The 20,015-nt window shown below is 44.3% G+C and overlaps 1 protein-coding gene across 1 annotated transcript in view; it reads right to left on the bottom strand.

Moving 5' to 3' along the window:
• LOC135385518 (uncharacterized) overlaps positions 1-18,826 on the bottom strand; it is a 38,451-nt gene extending 19,625 nt beyond the window's left edge. The window contains exons 1-5 of the mRNA XM_064614873.1: positions 18,435-18,826; positions 13,110-13,358; positions 6,949-7,078; positions 4,617-4,969; positions 2,256-3,778 (exon numbers count right to left, since the gene is read on the bottom strand). Coding sequence (XP_064470943.1) covers positions 2,256-3,778; positions 4,617-4,969; positions 6,949-7,078; positions 13,110-13,263 — 2,160 coding nt within the window. The 5' untranslated portion in view covers positions 13,264-13,358; positions 18,435-18,826. The remainder of the gene's footprint in view (positions 1-2,255; positions 3,779-4,616; positions 4,970-6,948; positions 7,079-13,109; positions 13,359-18,434) is intronic.
• Positions 18,827-20,015: the final 1,189 nt, after the last annotated feature.

Genomic DNA, 20,015 nt, shown 5'->3' on the forward strand with positions numbered 1-20,015 from the left:
CCACATAGCACGCTCCTAGCCAACCATCATTCCAAATGGTATCATTCTGTGCATTGATTTGGTGAAAATGGGAGGAGGCACCTATCTGGGACAGATTATCTTGTCCCAGATAGGTGCCTCCCCCCTGTTTTGAACAAATCATGACACAGGATGATATCATTCGGTATGATGGTTGGCTAGGAGCGTGCTATGTGGTGAAGTTCTGTTTTAACAGTGCATCACCCACTTTCCCTTTTTCCACGAGCCTTTCCTCCTTTCCCTCTATTCCACCCCCTCTCCCCCAGTCGGTATTTTTCACTACGAAAGGTGGCAACCCTAACGTCTTCCCGGGCGATAACTACAGTAGACGTACATATTTTTGGGTTATTTCAGCGATTCCACTGTTGAGCTTTTCTTTCTCTCTCTCTATTTTTTTTTTTTTTGCTGAGGCACACAAAGACGGGTATAATTTGCGTGAATGCAGAGTATCGTCCGGAGTAACGCGTTACTTTTCTACTCGTTACTCAATTACATTTGAAGTCCTGTAATTGGTAACGGTAATCAATTACTTTTTCCGTACAAGTAATGGTAACGGTAATCAATTACTTTTTTCGAGTAACGGGCACAAATCTGCTTTCGCCCCTTTCCTCCAAAAAATACCAGAGGGAGAAAAAAATAAAGGTGGTGAACATAGGTCACATCTTAACAAGTGTAGGTCAATAATCCTACTTTTGAGTTCTTCGTGGGTGCCGATGTAACCTTCCTGTCATTGTTAAAGGCGAATAGAAAAATTCTGGGATTTTCCTGGATTCAGCAGGCACAGTCCTCAGCACAAGCCTTTACACAGTGAAGCAATGTTCCCGAATAAGCAGGAACACGTAATGCTGTTACGCGTTAGTTAGTAAAAATGTTACTTTTCCCCCCAATGTAATGCGTTACCATATTCCACTATTCGAATGTAATGCATTACCGGTAACGTCCTACTTTGTAACGCGTTACTCCCCACCTCTGCTTTCCACCCGAGAGTCGTGCGACAGTGTTCGAAAGCGAGCTTCTCCTAAAGCACGCAGGCGTTAGGTGAAGCCGACTTGCATAATGGTGACGCGTAATGTTGCCAGAAGTTGTCCTGATACGTTCGCTCTACGTCTTCTAATCGCTGTTTTCTGCCAGTGCAATGTCACAAACAGCTATGTGGTTTATTGTTGGGGGGGGGGGGATAAAAAGGTCAAAACAGAGTTAAGGTGATAAGGTTAAGGGCCGTGTAATCCCTTTATCTCCTTTACTACCACCAAAGGGAGAGTCATTGCTTGCATTGCGCAACATGATGTAAAGGAGTTCCTGGTGAGGATGGTGAAGATCTCCCTCCCTTTTCGAAAGAAGGAGCAGCATGACTCACACGCTCTCGCATCACGGGGCTCGTCCGTATCATCCTTAAGGCAAGACAACGCGTCTGTATCATCCTCTAATACATGGGAAGAATAGGCATTCCGGCAGGGACCAGAAAAGAATTCGTATCATCCCGAAAGTCGTATCACCCGTGATCGTATCATTGCGATTCTACGGTACATAGTCACCGTTCTGCTATTATGCTGTGCAACAGGGCCGGCCTTATACAATTTGGCTCCCTGTGCAAACTCCAGCGGCGAAAAGCTAGACGGTAGGTAGAAAAGCTCTTCGCAAAGATCCTGATTGTTAATGTCTGTACTTGTTTAGTCTCTCACTGCGTTATGGAGATCTTGACACCATGTTTTGAGATGTTCTCCAGTTTGTGGAAGTTGCATGAAGTTAAAGAGAAAGCCTCAAAGGTTCACGTGCTGCTCGCTTTGCCTAAAGCATTCCTCAACTGGCATTTTTACAGCATACATCACTTCGTAGAAGAACTCTGGTTCAATTTCCCTTTGGCATCAGTAGCTTCACCCTGCCATTCATAGCTAAACTGGAGTTTTTTGCGCAACAGCCGCAGAACTGGCTTAGTTACACTGTCAATGCTGATGTCTTCCACAAGGGCCTTCACAGTGGCTAGAGCATTTTCGTACCCGACCTCTCAGTAATTTGAGATGTAGTTGCAACATGTCGCCCATTTTGTTTTGCATGTACTTGCTTACCACATTAACTTGAAAGAGAATGCACAACTATGGATATGAGGAACTTGGTCTGTTAGCTGCCCGGCAACAGTTCGAGCTTTGTTGTGCACTGCAACTTGTGCACTAATCGATGTAGCTGTGTAGCTAAACCTTGCAGACCTGCAGATGAAGAAGCACACATATATCACTCACCATGCTTCCCTGCACAACCATGGGTCGCTGGTCCTCCTGTGTTCCATCCATGTAACCCTGCACCCCTAGTACTGTTTGAGTTGCTCCAGTCTCTGACCCAATCAAAGATGAAGGTGAAAGAAAGGTGCCTGTAGTGCCCAACACTCCTGCAGTGGTCCCAAACGCTGCCTGGAGTGTGTCCAGCCTCAGAGTTGTTGGAGGCTGAAGCAGCAGTGTGTTCTGTAGAGCCATGGGATGCTGCACCAGCTGCACTACAGGCTGCTGGTTCAGGATCTGGGCTCCCAATCCCATCTGGGGAACTATCGCCGATGCCGTGGACACAACAACGTTCGGAACAACTCCTCCCCCGAGCAACACCTGTTGTGTCATCATTGGGGCCACGGCCACCGAACGTGGGCACTCAGCCTCCTTTGTGGCACCATCAGACTTCTGTCGAATTTCTGGCGACAGCAACGTGCCGAAGCTCGTCTGTGCACCGAGGGCATCCACAGTAGGCTGAGGAGATGCTAGCTGCTGTTGCGAGTTGAGGATGACCAGTTGTGAGCCACCGTTGTGTATCACCTGTGGTGGCTGCTGAACTGCTCTGCTTTGAAATACGGACGGCTGCAACTGCAGCTCATGCTGCTGTCCTGCAAAAGCTTGCTGCGCTGGAAGCATCATGCCACTCACTTGCTGCATGATCTGTGTGCGTCCTGAGTAACTGTCCACCTTTTGACTGTACAACTGTTGCACCATCACACTCCCTGCTGGAGCGATGGGATTCGTCATGTCTGTGCGCAGAGACAAGGGAGCCCCTAACCCAGACACCTGATCACATTCAGCGTCTCCCTTTTCTCTCGACATCATGGAGTGTTGTTGACTCTGCACATTACACGTCGTGCGCATCGCGTTCACATCTGAGACCACACAAACAGACGCACTAGTCCTCGGTGGTCCGCTGTTTGTATTGGGACGATATCCACCAACTAATCCAGGGCGAAGTACATCGTAAGTCTGTTCACTCACGTTGCACGAGCATGTTGCATCCTGCTGTTGCACATTTATGCTGGATCCGACAGACCTGCTCGATATGATCGTGCTGAGCTTGGGCATTCTCGTCCTAGGAGGTCTACGCTGTAACCTAGGCCTTGCCAAACTCGGGGATGGTGTCCTTTGTTGATTGTGGTGCTGCTGAACTGCTGATGTCTGCAGGTTCGTCATGCAGTGAGCAGGTGTGTTGCTGGACGTGCAAGGGCAAAGTTGCGAATACCCATTACGGAGTGAACTATTGCTCACTGCATCTTTGTTTCCACTCGAAAGGGCTGCTAGGTGGTTTGAGTTATTATAGTACATTTGTTGCGACGATGACTGCCCCCAAGATGAAGTGGTGTTGGTAAGCGCATTAGACGCTGCGAGAGATGTCAGCGCTCCTGTCGTCTGCTTACGCAATCCCAATTGGTCTCGTTGTGCTAACAGCTGCGAGACAAGGACACCGTCAAAAGGCCCTCTTTGCTTCGCTCTTGAGTTGCGCTTGCGAGTTGGTTCTGCAGGAAAATTTTTAACAATGAAAAACCAGAAGTGATGACAACCTAACCTAAGACAACTTTGATATGAACGGCTGGGAAGCCTCACATCTAAAATTAGCACGAGAGCACACCAACGCGGGGTGTTTTCTGTAGAGTACTGCACTGTTTTTATCTGACATGACTTGTTTAAGCACATATATATCGATGCCACAAACAGATGTTGCGCTGCTATGCAAATAAATGCTGGTGTGCTGAGAGAGACAACCTACACCCTCAAAGAAAATGGGAATAAATTGGAGCTCCCACCCCCCTGGATTGCAGTTACTCCCTATTCTGCAAGGGAAGGGAAAAGGTCCTGAAAGGGACTAGGGGAATGGTTGTTGCTGTGCATCTAGTCACAAAAAAGACTAAAAGTACTCTTTTCTAGAGTGCAGTAGGACGTAAAGTACCGAACCAGTCTCCACAGCAGCAAAAGGTTGCACAAAAGAATGCTACAAGCAGTACGTACTTTGTCCTACAGGGTTATGTCTAGGTGTGTTCTACAAAGGTGCCAAAACTAACACACATGAGGATTTAAAAAGAATGCAATGCTTGAACCAACTGAACATCATTAGCGGTCACATGTCTTGGTCGCCAGTATGTTTTAGTTGTAACTAGTCAATTAATTTGATAGGACAAATCAGTTATTTTTTAAAATTTGGTTTAAGGGCCGAGATGTCAATGTGAAACCTGTACAGCCCCTCGAGGGACACCAGACTGAGGTACGCTTTTGTGTGACCCCCCTTTCCTCATCCCTAAAAGAAACCCCACGATAGTTCTCCAACTCACATTCAAGACTTGAAGTAACTACACAAACCTTTCTTAGCAGGCTTGGTGGAGACAGCTGCGGCAGATGTGACCGTAGTCGAAACAACTGCGCTAGATGACAGCACGGCAGTGGTCACCGTGGTGGCGGTGGTCATCGCCATGGAGACTGCTGCGTTGCATCCCTCCTTGCTGACATTTGGAGGGAACAGGGGTTTGCACTTCCTCTGGTAGGGTGCATTGCCAGTAAGCTGCTCGACACTCTGGGGCCGAGAAGGGGTCGCTGGGTCAAAGTTGAAGCACTGTTCCAGGGACAGGGGACAGTCGAGGCCACACTTGCACACCCCTTCTGTCTGCAGGTAGGCGCCCACCTCACGCAGGCTCCACAGTTGGTGGTTACTTGGGCTGCGGTGCAACAGTGTATTTGTAGACAGGAGCAAAGAGGCAAAAAACAAGAAATTACGTTGCACACTATACTCAGGGTATTGCTTTTTCGGGTTAAATGACTCTCCCAGATTAGGGAGGGAAAAATCCTGTGCTATTTTTAAATCTATAATTTGAGGTGAAATTGGAAGTGAAAGAAATTTCAAGACGGAATTTGGGGTGAAATCAGGTGTCAGTGACACATTCCGGTGTTGTGGGGTTTATGATTTTTGCTTCTTTTTCTAACAAGCCTCCCGCATTAAAGTGCATATGCATACTTGCCTTGCAGTTTCTCGTCACATGCATCACATTTTGTAACAACAAATATGCTTCACATACTTTATCGTCAAACTCAAATATTTACATCAGACATGCATACCAACTGCTACGGGTAGCGCACGTGATAAGACTTGACGCATCATTGGAATTTGGGGAGAAATCGGTAGGGGTGTGTGAGTACTCGAATATCTGAATACGAATCGAGCAATTTGCTATATTCGGTTGTTATCTGCAACAAATATTGGTATTTGCATTTCTCAAATTATTTTGAAAACTTTCTGAATATCTGCCGGCAGACAGGCGTGAGAATACACCAAACACTTCAGCACTGCGCAGTAATGTCACCACGCGGGAGCTTACTCCTCACCCGAAACGAAACCATTTGGAAGAGTCGACACAGGCGCCGAAAGATCATTAAGTAACATCGACCATTGATGACACCACGGAAGTTGCGGAATGGCAGATTCAATGAGTTCGCTGGACACAGTGACGGGTTGTTTGAATGAACATGATCGTGAAACTGTGCAAGAAACCGCGGTTGTGAAGAGGGCGAATGAAGCACCGTGTGGGATATTTCCAGAGAGAGTCGAGAGATTTCCGCTATCTGCAATCTGTGTTCTGCGCACATCCAGACACCATCGGTGTCTACAACTGGCCTCGTGAATCATCTGAAGCGGCACATCCTGTTTTATCCATGGTTTGTGAAGAAACATGAAACTAAGAAGGTGGAACAGCCAATAATCGATCAGTCTGGCACAAAGAGACAGCTACCACGTGCTCATAAACAAATATGGAATGTGCAACATGTCAACATAGTACTTCATACCAATGTAACGTCCCTATTAATCGAAAGTATTCGAAATGCTGTTCCAACTATTCATACTCAATTTGCAGCCAATTTCCCATATTTGAAAAGTATTCACAGTCAAGATTTTAGTATTTGCACACCCCTAGAAATCGTGTTTAATCCCAACTGGCCCAAACTGATTGAGAGGGAATAATTGGGAGAAACTGCGTTTAACCCGAAAATGTTGAACCCTAATTATACTGGTGGATATTGATAAAAGGGTAAGGCAGGAGGTGTTTTTTTTTAAAGTAATTTTGTAATTTTTTGTAATTTTGCCCTCACATTTTACCCCAACCTGGCCAACGGAACAGCTTTATCACTGCCTATCTGCCGTTGCTGTTGGATGTACTGAAATATGTAACACAGGGTGTCTACCTAACTGCAGTCTTCAAATTCCCTGACTATTTCAAGCAAATTCCCTTACAAAAGCAAAAGGGAACTTGGTGCCTCGTCCTACGTTTTGATACAGGACCCTCATAAAATCGACCATTTTTTAAGTATTAGTGAGGCTATCCTACTTTTCTGCCTTAGAACTTGTCATACTGGTGAACTGCTACTCGCGTGCTGCGGCATCGCCACTCAACCACCGGTTGGCACTCGAGATCCACAGGCATCATCACGACACTTGTCTGCGATTTTCCCTGACTTCAGCTGCTTTTTGGCCAAATTTCCTGACAATCCCCTGACTTTTCCAGTTACTTCAAAATTCCCTGACAATTCCCTGTTTTCCAGGTTTTCTTGGTTGTAGACACCCTGGTAACATCACATTTTACAATGAAAAACGACTCTGAGGGATGACCACGGTATTTTGTGAGCGCTCTGTTGGGTGACCTACCTGAAGTAGACCACCTGTCCTTGCAGAATGCAACGACGCCAGCCGAGAGGAACTGTGACGGGATTGACCTGGTAAGGTGCCTGCTGGCCCCACGCAACCGCCGGAGATGCAGGGCGTAGCTCCCCCACATCTGCATTATTGAATACACATAAATTGCACTACCACATTGTCATCCTGCACTGTGTTTTTAACGCAAACTGACAAATTCCCAAGACTACAGGAAACTCTCAAATTCGAACAACTCAGGGAAAAGAGGCGCTGACCCCAGGAATCAAACCTGGGTCTCCTAATCTCCGGTCAGATATGTTAACCGCTACACCACACCAGCACAGCTTTTCCCTTTTAATTCCCACACCAGGCACATGCCGCGCGGAATATCTTTGCCAGGTAGCATTCGTGTATTCCTTTCACTTCGCTGTAGGAGGGAATGGCACAATTTTGAAAGGATTGGAACGAGCCATAGATTTAATTTAATTTAATTTAATTTGCATTCCATTCCATAATTTCCATTAATCAATTAAAGTTTGCTGGATCCTGAATGCATGGCGCTATATGGGTGCAATAGCAAGGCTGCTTCTCTGGAGACGCACAGCTTCCATATCTGTACTAGAACTGCCTCATCCCCAGAAGTTCTAGGCAAAGAATCTAACAAAGTAAAAAAAAAAAAAAAAAAAAACTCAGTTCAAATTGTTGTAGTTTGTGAGCCTTCCATATGAATGCTAGCAAGCAACAAACCAACATTGTTCAATGAAATTGACAAAAAATGGAGACATGGAACATGAAGATGACGTGACAAATTTCTTACAAATTTGTCATGTCATTTTTGCGTTCAATGTTTTCGTTTCCGTTTCTGTGTCTCCCGTCCAATTTTTCCATTGGCACAAGAACGGATTTGTTGCATGGTGTACAAACAGAAATTTCCTGTAGACTTCTGAAGCAGTCAGAATACCCTAAAGGAGCTCAGTGGAGACCACTGGCATTACTGTACAGAGCTTACATCCAGGGTGTCGGAGCGAACCGAAAACCGGAACCGAAAACCGAAAAAAAACGCTATTTTGGTGCGAACCGGAACGGAATCGAAACCGTATACGTTTTTTTCGCTCAGGAGGGAAACCGAAAGATATATTTAACGGTTTTCGGTCCAAGAAAAAACTTCGCCGGTTTGGACTACGGATAGGCGAATGAAACAGACGTCGTGTGCTCTGAAGTCATGTCATACCATACGAGGGTTACGGTTACTGTGGAATGTATGTCGGTATACTATGACCCTTAGGCTCCCTTTGTAATGGTTTATCGTCCGCGCACGCACACAGACTTAGAGGTACATGTGACTCTCTAGCAATGTGCCGTAGTGTTCGTTTTAATTTGATCCCCGCAAACTCTCCTCAATTAAACAGCGACCCAAGGGGGCTGCATAACGGCTTGTTTATCGGTAATGTCGCGCAACGCGTCCCTTGTCTGAGAGCGGCTAAGTTGAATACATTTACGTATACGTGAGGGCAAGCCTGTGCGAAGTGGCAACTCTTTTGTGGACAGGACACGAAGAAAATAAAACGGAGCCGTCGAGCGCGTTTGTGAGTGAAGCTGTTCCTCGATTCGCGTCGTACTGGTGCGGTGGTGCTTGCTGGCTAGACAGTACCAACAGATATTCAGATGGGACGCGATCGCTCCAATCCAGCAAGAAGGTACTTTATGTATGACGTCATGACAAACAAGTCCGTTTGTAGCATGTGCTTCAAGAAAGGAGAAAGTCCATTTGAACAGACAGTAACCTACAGGAACCAGGAGCTACCAATTTCACAGCTGTTTATGAATATTAAATACCATGTATGCGGAATAAACGGGTTTACATTTTGTAACATTGATTTTTTTTGTGTGTGGATGAATATTCCCAGCAGAAGCGGAACCGGTTAAAAACCGGTATGAACCGTTATTTTTTTGCTCAGGAGCAGAACCGGTACCGGATCGTTTATGATGTAATCGGAACGAAAACCGGAACAAAAAACGTTTCGGTTCGACACCCTGCTTACATCGTGATTCATTTGAGCCGAGGAAGGCAGAGACTCTGAAACAACGTCGACACTGCTAAAATAATTTGCATTTCAATAATTAGACATTTTGTTTGCTTGTTAGCTTTCCTATCCTTGCTGTCCTCAGCGAATCTATTTTTTTGCCTGCACCGTCTCGTCGCCATCAGTTAATTTAAACAGACATACCTAAGAAGTATGCATGTAGTTTCGTGTAACTTGAAAAAAGTATTGACAAAGAGCATGGCACATTATATGTCAGCAAAACTCGCTCACATTACGGCACACCAGAGAAGGCTACCAACCAATTACTGTTGGCTTCGCCCTCGTACAATGCACCATTAGTTTTTGAGCTTGGCTCAAATTGTGTGAAACACACTGTAATTTGTCTGTGCATCTGTGCGTACAATTTATTTGCGCAACATTAATGGGAAATGGAGTACAGAAGGAGAGAGAGAGCAATAAAAAAGGGGTCATTTATTAAAGGGGCAGTGAAACACCCCTCCATAAATTTTTCAGTTTGGCCTGCAGTGGGTTACATGAGAAACAACATGTGTTTTTGCACAAAGACAACTGTCGTAACTGACGTGTAGCATGCGTGCTACAAGGTCTTTAATGCGGACAAGTCCTAGAGACCTCTCAACTCCTTCAGAGAGACCGTAAGAGAGAGTGTGAGATGACATGTGATTGACATCACAATCCCAGGGTCCCGACGGGATTGCCGGTTATGCGGGCTGTATACCCCTAATGTGACTTCAGGACATCTCCTCCACTGTCGTGCCACTCCACATCTTTTGGGACATTTTTGTAACCTGAGAAGTGTCGTGATAGGATGTGATGCGATATGACATGATATGACACCGTTCAGCAACACAGTAATGCCATTACTGTGTGCACACCCCTAATTTTTGAGAATTTCGCAAATTGAAAGAGTTGTGAAATATACGGGGATGCGAAAATTTCGAGCTAAAATTGACACTTCCAAAACAGTGATACAGTTGGAAGCTTTATTTTCACACTCTGTGGCTGGTTAGTATTTGTGCTGCTTCAGAGCACAAGCGTGCACGATATCACCTTCATTAAACATAAAGGGTGTATGTCACAAGGACGTGTCACAAAGTGAGGAAATCAGGCCACAAGCTTCAGTGTCTGGATCTTGCTAACTTTACTGGCTGCGATTATGTGCCTTGTGCCCCGATTAGCAAAGAATTTACAGGAATACATTGCACAGCTGCTCCCGATAGCCCTGATGAATTAAGGAGGGTTTCAAGCAATTATTCTTAGGTTTTATTTCACTGCTGCTTTTAGGGTTACCTATTTCCAGGGTGATATACGGGGGTTTCGCCAGAATGTCGACGCTGTGGTGGAGGCACCGCCTTCTCCGGGCAAACGAGAGCTTTCAACATGTGCATGACTGTGTCATTACATTTGTTCAAGAACAATTTTCATGAAGCAACAGATACATAATTGCCATAGCTAACCTTTCTTCTAGTCTGTATTAGCATATTTGATATTATATATCTGTACAGAGGTGACGACAACGTTGACGCAGTTCAGGATGCTGTGAATACTGAAATATGTATTACACTGTAATAGAGGCTAGGACTTCATGTTGAGCAGTATGGACTACACTTGTACACGTTTCACGGCTTTATGATGGTGGAAATGCTCTCTCCATTCACGCTACGCTGTTCAAAAGACGTCGTCACTATGGATGTGCGAATCCGAATATTTTAAGTCGAATCGAATATCGAATCGAATGGAGGAAAAAAATTCCGAATACGGAATCGAATATAGAATATTCGTGCAAAATTTACAATATGTGACTTTCGCACTAAAAGTTTCCATTTTGTAGCCCATGGCTTTAGTGCAATTTTTCTGGCATTAACTGTCACAAGAGAGACATGCAATTCTTCTGCTAAAAGCCCCTACTATTTAATTTTACATGATAGTGCTTCCTGCTTTTCAGGTGAGCCTACACTTACTGGAGTGGTTACTTTCATTTCAAAATTTTATGCCAGGCAGTAACATATTATACGGATGAGACTGTAATTGTTTCAGACAACCACAGGCCATTTGTGAAACAAACGAATTGGCATCCTGCCTCAGCTCTGCCATGAACACCTTTTAGTTTCTTTGCACTCGCCCTAGGAAGTTGCACTACTGAAATTTTAGATGCAAAGGACATCTTTAAGACACCCTTCTTGTTCGTGGGCTGTAGTCATTATTCGAGAGCCCTAACTTTTTAAAGGCAACCTCACAGACATCAAATCAAAGTCCCTCGTTGGCACCGCTAAACTGCATGTGGGAGAGGCGCCGCCCCTTCCACAGACGATGTCTACAAAACTAACTTTGTATAACGTTATCTTAAACTAAACACCGTCCCGCCTGTGTTGGTCCAGCAGCTAGGGCAATTTTGTAAAGCAGGCTTCACCTCGTGCACGGGAGCATCTGGTGAAGCCCACTTTCGGGATGTTTCGTTCATATTCGTGGAATAGTCGAATAGTCGAAAAATCGAATACTGGATATTCGATTCGCGAATCTAATAGTTCGAGCGCTTGATATTCGATTCGAATTCGAGAATTCGAATATTCGCACACCCCTAGTCGTCACTGAAAAGTCACTGAAAATTTGTCTTCTGTATTACAATATATTTTGTAAAGAGAATATGCTTACATCTGTCACTTGTATGCTAGATCCATGAAATATATTGCTATTGTACATAATTGAAATTACCTAATTTTACAGCAGTGCATTTTGATAGAAATACAAACTACAGTTAGAACATCTGGTGAAGTCATATTTTGGTTGTGTGTGCCACATGGTATGTGTAGATACCCATGTAACAACTTTGAAGCACACAGACAGAAACAGATTATCTTCTCAGCAAATGCAACCTATTTCGTGACATCTCCAGGTGGTATGTCCCAACTGAACAACCACAAAATTTTGGAAAAGCTGAACACTAGGACTGGCTCTTTATTGAAAACAGAACCTCTTACTAGCGGTGATCATGCTTAAGTGGGTTTAAAGGGGTTGTCGCCTTCACGCCCATCGATTCCGAACGTTTGGCTGCATTTTATTTCTTACTGATCATCGACACTGAAAATCCCATGTGGATTACAGATGCAGTTTTTGTGCAATTTGATTAAATATACCAATACAGCAGATGCCGGATGCTGAGGGTATGTTGAAGGTCCCACTCGGGAATTATCAGAAAACGTCAGAGCAAAATCAACCAATCAGAGGACACCCTTAACGACCTTGAGCTGCAAGAGCGGCAACTGTGTCAGGGGCTATGCTTATTTCTAAAACTTGTTTATTTTATTAATGCCTGAGCACTTAATAGGAGAGATGGGCGAACAATGTCAGACATTATAGTACTTGTTTCATGCATACATTTCTGGAGGCAACTGTATCCAGTGACAGCCAGTAGCTACATGTAGTTAAACTACTAGTTAAACTACCTGATTGTAGTTAAAAAGTAGTTATCAACTACTTGTGGAAATGTAGTGGCAACTACTAGTTAAACTATTATTTTAAGTAGTTAACTACAGTAGTTAGGTTACTGAAGATGCCAACTACTTCCGCTACTTCAACTACTTTGCCGCAAGCTTTACGGCACGATTGTGCTTCCGACTTTTACCTTGTGCTACTTGTTTGATGAGAACGGAGGTGCAGAGCAATTGTGTCGTGCATGTGTACTAAATCTTCACTTTTAATGCTTGTCCAGTGAAGCCTCATTTGCTGTGAAAATCAGTTTATGGCGTAGGCACAGAAACAATCCCGCCACAAGCTTTGTATTTGACGATCGTAGCAATGGCTTGAGCCACAGTTTATCATTGCTTGTGATTCATATTTAGGCGTCCAAGAACATTACAAGGGATTGGTGTTGATGGACAACGTTAAGCAGTTATCAATGCACATAGTTAAGCTACATTGCAGTAGTTAAAGAAGTAGTTTTAACTATACCCCAGAAAAGTAGTTGAACTACTAGTTAAACTACTCAATTGCAAAGTAGTTCATAGTTATAGTTAAACTACTGTAGAAGTAGTTAGTGGCCATCACTGACTGTACCTTTAAAGTTCAAAATGCATGCGCGCAAAATACAGTAAAAGGACAATAAATACACACCGTGGTTGCTGTGTTGAGGTAAAAAGGGTGCAAGGGGTGGCGGCCACTGGTGTGGGGCCAGCTTTGTCCCGAGCGGTGGGAGGTCCGATGCCACCTCGTAGCGGGGGCCACGTGGGAGGGCAATCACCTGGGGGTGGTGGCCGTCAGCCGCCATGGGGCGACACTACGGCCCATGCCAGCATCCACTGCCACCCACCACTGCTAGCCACCCTGTCCATCACGGGACATCTTAGCCGTCCTCATCACACGCTGCAGAACAGAAAAACACCTCACATTACATTGAGGCAATAGAGAAACACAAATCACAGCTCGTCATGAAATAATACATGCGAACAGGTTCCGACAGAAACTCAGGAACACAAATGTGCGCTCGGTTCTTTCTGCACAATAGTCGAAACACCAACTTTGGGCGCAAAAGATCAAGACCTTACATGGTGGAAGAAAAAAAAACACAGACAGAGGAACGCGCAGCACAGAACAACATATTTTAGATACCACATTGCGTGTTCCTCTGTCTCAGAGTGTTTCTGCCATCATGTACTAGCCTGCATCCTGTCTTCGTCATTGAGACCCTACATGGACGTATAGTGCATTTGGGCGTGTTAGCATAATTCAATACTGTGGCTTTCAGCAGTGTATTTACTCATTCAGGATTCTCTTCCCACTTGTTGACTAGTTCAACCAGTTGTCCTGCATTCTAATTTTGTGCAGGAGTAATGAGCTTCGTGGGGTTTTAAGAAAACGAATTAAATAAACTTACGAATGACAAATACCATACGTAACTAGCTTTTCTGGTCTTGGGTATTTACTGAAAACCGCAGATAAATGTTTGCTGTTAAAATTTCCTCGCATTCGGCAAAAGCTAATAACCACCGGTAGCCACTGCCAGTGAGGTGAGCTGCCTTGACCCGAAGGGTAGCTAAATACTGTTATTGGACGAACTGTGTTCGAGTGGGAAGCATGGTGCAAAAAATGTGGGAACTGGAAGAGAGTAGCTTGCTGTGGAGGACCATGCTTTGGAACAATGTCACAGTAAGGGTCACGATAATACCTGCGGAGTCAGTGTTCTAAGCAAGAACTTTCAGTGCTGATAACACAACAGCTGCAGCAGTATATAGTTTTGTTGACCTATCTGTGAGGCTACAGGTCGTCGAACAGAGGAGACAGCGACAGAAGACGGCAGAGACTTGGAAGCAACGTGGAAGTCTTTTTTATACCTCACATCAGTCACAGCTAGGTGAAGCACAACTGCAGGACGGATTGTCTGAGTTCATCCTACTGAAGCTGTCAGGCGACATCAATATTTGTTTGACAAACTTCTGCTTATCCCGTGAGAGGAATTGGTTTGTCCTCGCTTTCCTCGCTTCAATAGCCTTACACCTCCCATTACTCCCAGTCTCCAGCACAAACTTGGAGCAGGCATTTTCAGGATTGAATGTTTTTCACACAAAACAGTGGTGCACAAAGTCATGTGAGTCCCTTAACATGTACACAATGATTGACTACAATAAGTTCAAGTTATAGTCCATATTTACCATTGTATCCTTGCATCGGGTCATAATAAACCACTTCAATGTTCCATTATGTATACATCACTTTTCTGCCTATTTTCGCAGGGTCTTGCATCGGCGGGAAAATTTTCGCAATAATCTACCATTTCCAGGTGTCCGAACAGAATTATTATTATTTTTTTTTGCAGAGTAAAAAAAAAACTGCCGAAGACCAGAAACGCTACGCATAACCTGCAATGATGCGAATAGTGCAGTGAATTAAGGCCCCGTCATTAATTATTAGTTTTTGGTTGCATTGTATCTTGCAACGTTGTGTCTCTCGTGCAAGCATGATGACGTATCAGACTTCTAGTGCAAGACAGAGAGTCCCGATGTGTACATGACCTACTAGATTACAACGACCATGTCATAGGCACCCCTTCCTAGCGCCGTATTCGGAAACTAGCGGTGGCGCCACTCACCAGTTATAGCTTCTTCAATTTCTGCAATACTTTGTACTTCAGCTTACCTCAGCATTTTTGTACAAGCAGTGGATGTCCCACGAGAAATGCTACTTTCTAAAGCTGATTATCATCCTCATTCTACACGTTTTCATAGGAGCTGTTGCTATCGTCTGCTTCGGAAGTCGCACATCCGCTTCAGTACGTTCAAAATTTAAATTTCCATTGTAAAATCATGATGCAGATATCGCAGGCCGATGAGTAGCACCCCTAGCGGATTGATCGGATGGGCTCTTCATAGGGGTTGCTTATTATTTCATGGTCGTTATAATCTAGTAGGTGATGGATGAGCACACCCCCTAGAAACCCCTCCCTCCCACCAGAGAAATGAATGACTCATGCTGTGGAGCTGCGCTGTGTCCGTAGCAGACACATTTTCATTTGACTATTTCCAGTGCTATTATGCTTCTCCATATTTTAATTGGTATTCTTTTTCAGTGTATTTATTGTTTGTGCAATAACTTTTGAAGTATGTCACGCTGACCACTCACGAGGATGATGTTAATAGGTGTGCGAGAGTCTCTGGCACAAGTCTGTATTCTTGAGCCAGATTGAATTCTTCTGTCTTTTGTATTTTGTTTGTGGTGTGGAGGGTAACCATCATTCCAGTTTGCAATTTTCGTACTGATGAGCGCATATATTAAACACTTTGGCCATTCTGTTTACTGTGTCCTCATACTTGTACGGAGATTAATGAAAAATCTCAACCTGAACTAGCTAAATCTCTGAACTTCCATTTCGTCATTATCGTCAGCGTCACGATGGTTGACCTCTATGTCAAGACTATTCGCCTCACATTGAGGCATCTTGAAGAGCAAAGCGTGCAGAGGCAATTTTCCCCCCTGCAAAGTACTGTCACAGGGATCGCTTATTAGCAAACGCATCATAATATTCCATTTGCTAGACTGTGGAAAGATGTAAGCTGGAAGAGTGATGCCAATGAACATCACGTGTTTCCATGGGAAGTATTCTGCGGCTTAGGAAAAATATTCTGTAGCAGACGACAGTGATGGTGTCGTCTGCTATGTGCACAATGCACCACTCCTGATATTCTGGCGCTGTGCAAACGCTGAACATAAGACATGTCGGAACTTCCGCCCTGCAAGTATTTTTTCTTTTTTTGGAGAAAAAGCCTGGAGATCCCTTGGATACCCATGAAAGATCCAGTACACGATATTTTGGGCACTGGTTGAACGTCACAGGAACGTCGCCAGGACGTTGACTGAAGATATGCGAATAAACGTGAAGTTTATGACATCTTGTTCAGACAGACACATTTTTGTTCTGCTGAGAGCAAGCAAGAACTTCTGTAAACGTTAACTGGATGGGGGTAACAAGCAAAATCGTTATATATTTTTATCGTTCGCGTACCGCTAGCCATGAAAGTATCTATCTATATTCGTAACGATCCTCAAGCAACAGTGGAATTTGATCACATTTATAGCTCCACTCAGCAGCTAATCCCATTATAGACAATAGCTTGAATTAAAAATGCAGTATGTGGCATGAAGGAATGTGAGAAACGTTATTGGTTATACCATGTCTCTGCAGATTCACGGGTTAATTGCAAAGAAGCACCTCCTCACCGTTACAGGTGCATCACGGCCCAAATACGTAACGAACTTGCCCCAACGGCCTTTATTTCAGTATAAGCTCTGGGCATTTTGTAAGCATAAACCGTTGTGAATGCTCCCTTCAAATTCACGTAAGCGGTGGAGGGGACAAAAAGGGAGCCTGCTCTTCTTTTTAGGGTGGAAGCACGTGTGGTAACATGGTCAGCCTTGGTGGACCGCGCGTCAGAGTTTGGTCGAACGCTGGCGGGGCTTACTACATTTCCTGAATTTTTTATCTGTTGTTGATGTTCGAGGCATTTATTTCAACACACACACGTAAAAATTAACATTGTACATAATACGTATGCAAATACATATATATTTACATACATATCAGAGTGGTGTTGTCATGTCAGATATGTATCAACTAAAAGCAAGTGCATGTTTGGACCTGCTTGCATGCTGTCCCACGTACGTCCATATATCCTAAAAAGACGTTCTCGGGATATTCGCAGGATCTATAAATGACAAAGAAGTGCTAGTTCACAGAACGTCTCGGGGATGTAAATGGGCTCTGTGGCAAAGTCCGTGGGATATCCCAACGTCTGAAATACGATATCCTGTAGACGTTTTCTGGATATATATGGTTTGCTGGGGTAAGATCACGTTAGTTTAGGTTAGGTTAGTTTATTCTAGTAAGGTTTGTGCAAGTTAGCTTCGTGCAGCTCTAGGTTAGGTTTGTTAGGTTAGGAAACAGAGTCTAGTTCTTCATACCACGGACCGTCCGACGGACCCCGCTGCATAAAGAGTATTACGAAACCCTTTACGACTATCCATGTTGTACACAATATACATTAAGGTTCTTCTCGGTACAGAAGAGAAGAGAAACGCTGAAGCATGAATAGGGCAAATTGTTATTGTTGCTTTTTTATGCTTCCTAAAAAGCGAGGCACAACCCTCACAAACCGGCGCAACCGAAGGAGAACGAACACGAAAAAAAAAAAAAAACATGAAAACTGGGAACCGCGATCAATGACAGTGCACCTGAACCCTCCACGACCACACGGCAACAATCGCACCCGAGCGATCCATTACCGTCTCTGTCATGATCACCGTCAGCAACCTCCGCTTCTGAACAACAGCCCAAACTGAATTCCTCTTTAAAAGGCTCACCCGAGGAATCCACACGCGTTAACCATTTATTTGAATGGAAAACCACTGCGAAAACATACACTCCAAACGGGACGAAGATATTATTTTCGTCATCCTCCGTCTGCAATAAATCCGTTGCGCATTTGGCCACTTCACACGGATGACTTCACGCGTCAAGGTGATGTCACTCGAAGCAGACACGGGTAAAATATTTACCGCCAATTTTGCGCTACTTCCTCGAGTGTTTTGCCGCGGAAAATTCTCTTCACCCACGTTTTACACTGCCTGGTTGAGATGACGCTTCGGAAGCACATTAAAAAGTCATGCGGAATCATCTTCGATGTTTTACACTGAATGTAATTTGCATACATAAACTTTGAATTCAACCCGATCGGCACCACACTCATAAAATGCTAACGAACGAGGTACAAAAACGAGCGTTTCCAACACTCAAAATGCGGGGAAAAACTGTTCTCGATGGTTTCCAACATTTAATAGACTCTGAGGCCTATATGACGCAAAATATAGGCCTATATTTAAACGCGGTACTAAATCCACTTAAGCCTATTTATATGTGCATCCCAAACATGTAAATACTCACGCACGTACCTCATCCGTTCATCGCTTTCCGATCCATGTTGAAGATGATAGGTGGTAATCCAAAAGCTCGCACACCGTGTAATAGCAGGTGGTGAAGTTGGTATCAGATCAAATTTAATTGGCGACAAATTAACCGTAGCACCTGGGCCTAAAATGATATTACGAGGTCAAAGTATGGACATCAAAACTAAAACGGGTGAGATGACCACAGGTTCTAATGGCCACATTTCCTCGTAAGTCCATGGCGTCCTTGTACAATGCTTTGAGCTGACCCAATCAGTCAATAAATAAGTAAGCAATTATACCGTTTTGTAAACATCACACTCACTCGAACTGCTTACACTTTCGAGATAATACATTCACCCGTGAAAATATGGTGCGTTTACCCACAATGCAACCTATGTAATCTCGATAGAAGAGGCGCGTCCATTTACCCATGATGCCACGTAAGTGAGTGATTGCTGCTGTCTGAGACGAGGTTAGCTTACTCGTGGCAGACGCTGTTGACGACGTTTACGACGCGGAGCTTCTTTCTTCGCAGTGGCAGTGCTTCATTGAGGTTGTGCCTTTAGGTCACACGTAACTTTTCAGGTTAGTAGCAAGCAATTAGCTATGCTCTTCCTTTGTAAACGCTCATAAACCGTTCTTGACGTGTAATTTGACCTGCTGTGTGTATGCAGAAGCGAATAAAGTGAACAACTTAGTTACCCGATGCAGGATAATCGAGCCTCTGTTCGCGTTACTTTTAGCAGCCATGGATCAGGTTATGGCATTTTTCGAGCCTCTCAAGCAACTGTCGAAGGACTCCATTAGGCTGGTGAAGAGGTGCACGAAGCCAGACAGAAAAGGTAGGACACTAATTCTTTGGCGCTCGACACTGGCATGTTGGGCATTCCTGTTAAAAATCGAAGGACTTCAAGGTGTCACCAAGTATCTGTCATCAGAAAGTACAACAGAGAACATGAGTATCTAGAATCTTTATGTGCGCCCCTGCAGGGAAGGAACCGGTTCCCTTCCGCATTTGGGTGCCCTGAGTCGTCCGAGCTGCAAATCTTTGTCGCACATGACTTGTAAGCGTTGGTGCGTGGTGGTAGTTTTTCATCCCATGGAGAGGAACTCTATGGAGAGCGGTACGGTACGGAACATAACCGAAGGGTGTTTGAGAGGATACTGTAATTTTTATGGGATGTACTGAAATCAGTGACAAAGTTATTGGGTGATGCATTTCTTTGCTTCTCCGATTAATTTGTCTGCCAAGGAGGTAGGGTACTGTTGCACAAAATCGTGCATCAAGTGCATCATGCTTTCACTTTTCACACGCAGAGTACCAGAAGATTGCCATGGCCACAGCCATCGGGTTTGCCATCATGGGCTTTATTGGCTTCTTTGTGAAGTTAATACACATCCCCATCAACAACATCATTGTGTAAGTGTTCATTAAAGATTCCTGTTACCACCATTGACATTGATAACCATTTATCCAGTTGGCAGTTGGGAATGTTTATTTACGGTTTAGACCTGGGCACAACTCCGCAGTCCCACATTATTTAGGACAGGTCGTGTGCTGTTTGTGGGCAACAGATCGAAAAA

This window comes from Ornithodoros turicata, chromosome 2, assembly GCF_037126465.1.
Source record: "Ornithodoros turicata isolate Travis chromosome 2, ASM3712646v1, whole genome shotgun sequence".
Classification (NCBI taxonomy): domain Eukaryota; kingdom Metazoa; phylum Arthropoda; class Arachnida; order Ixodida; family Argasidae; genus Ornithodoros; species Ornithodoros turicata.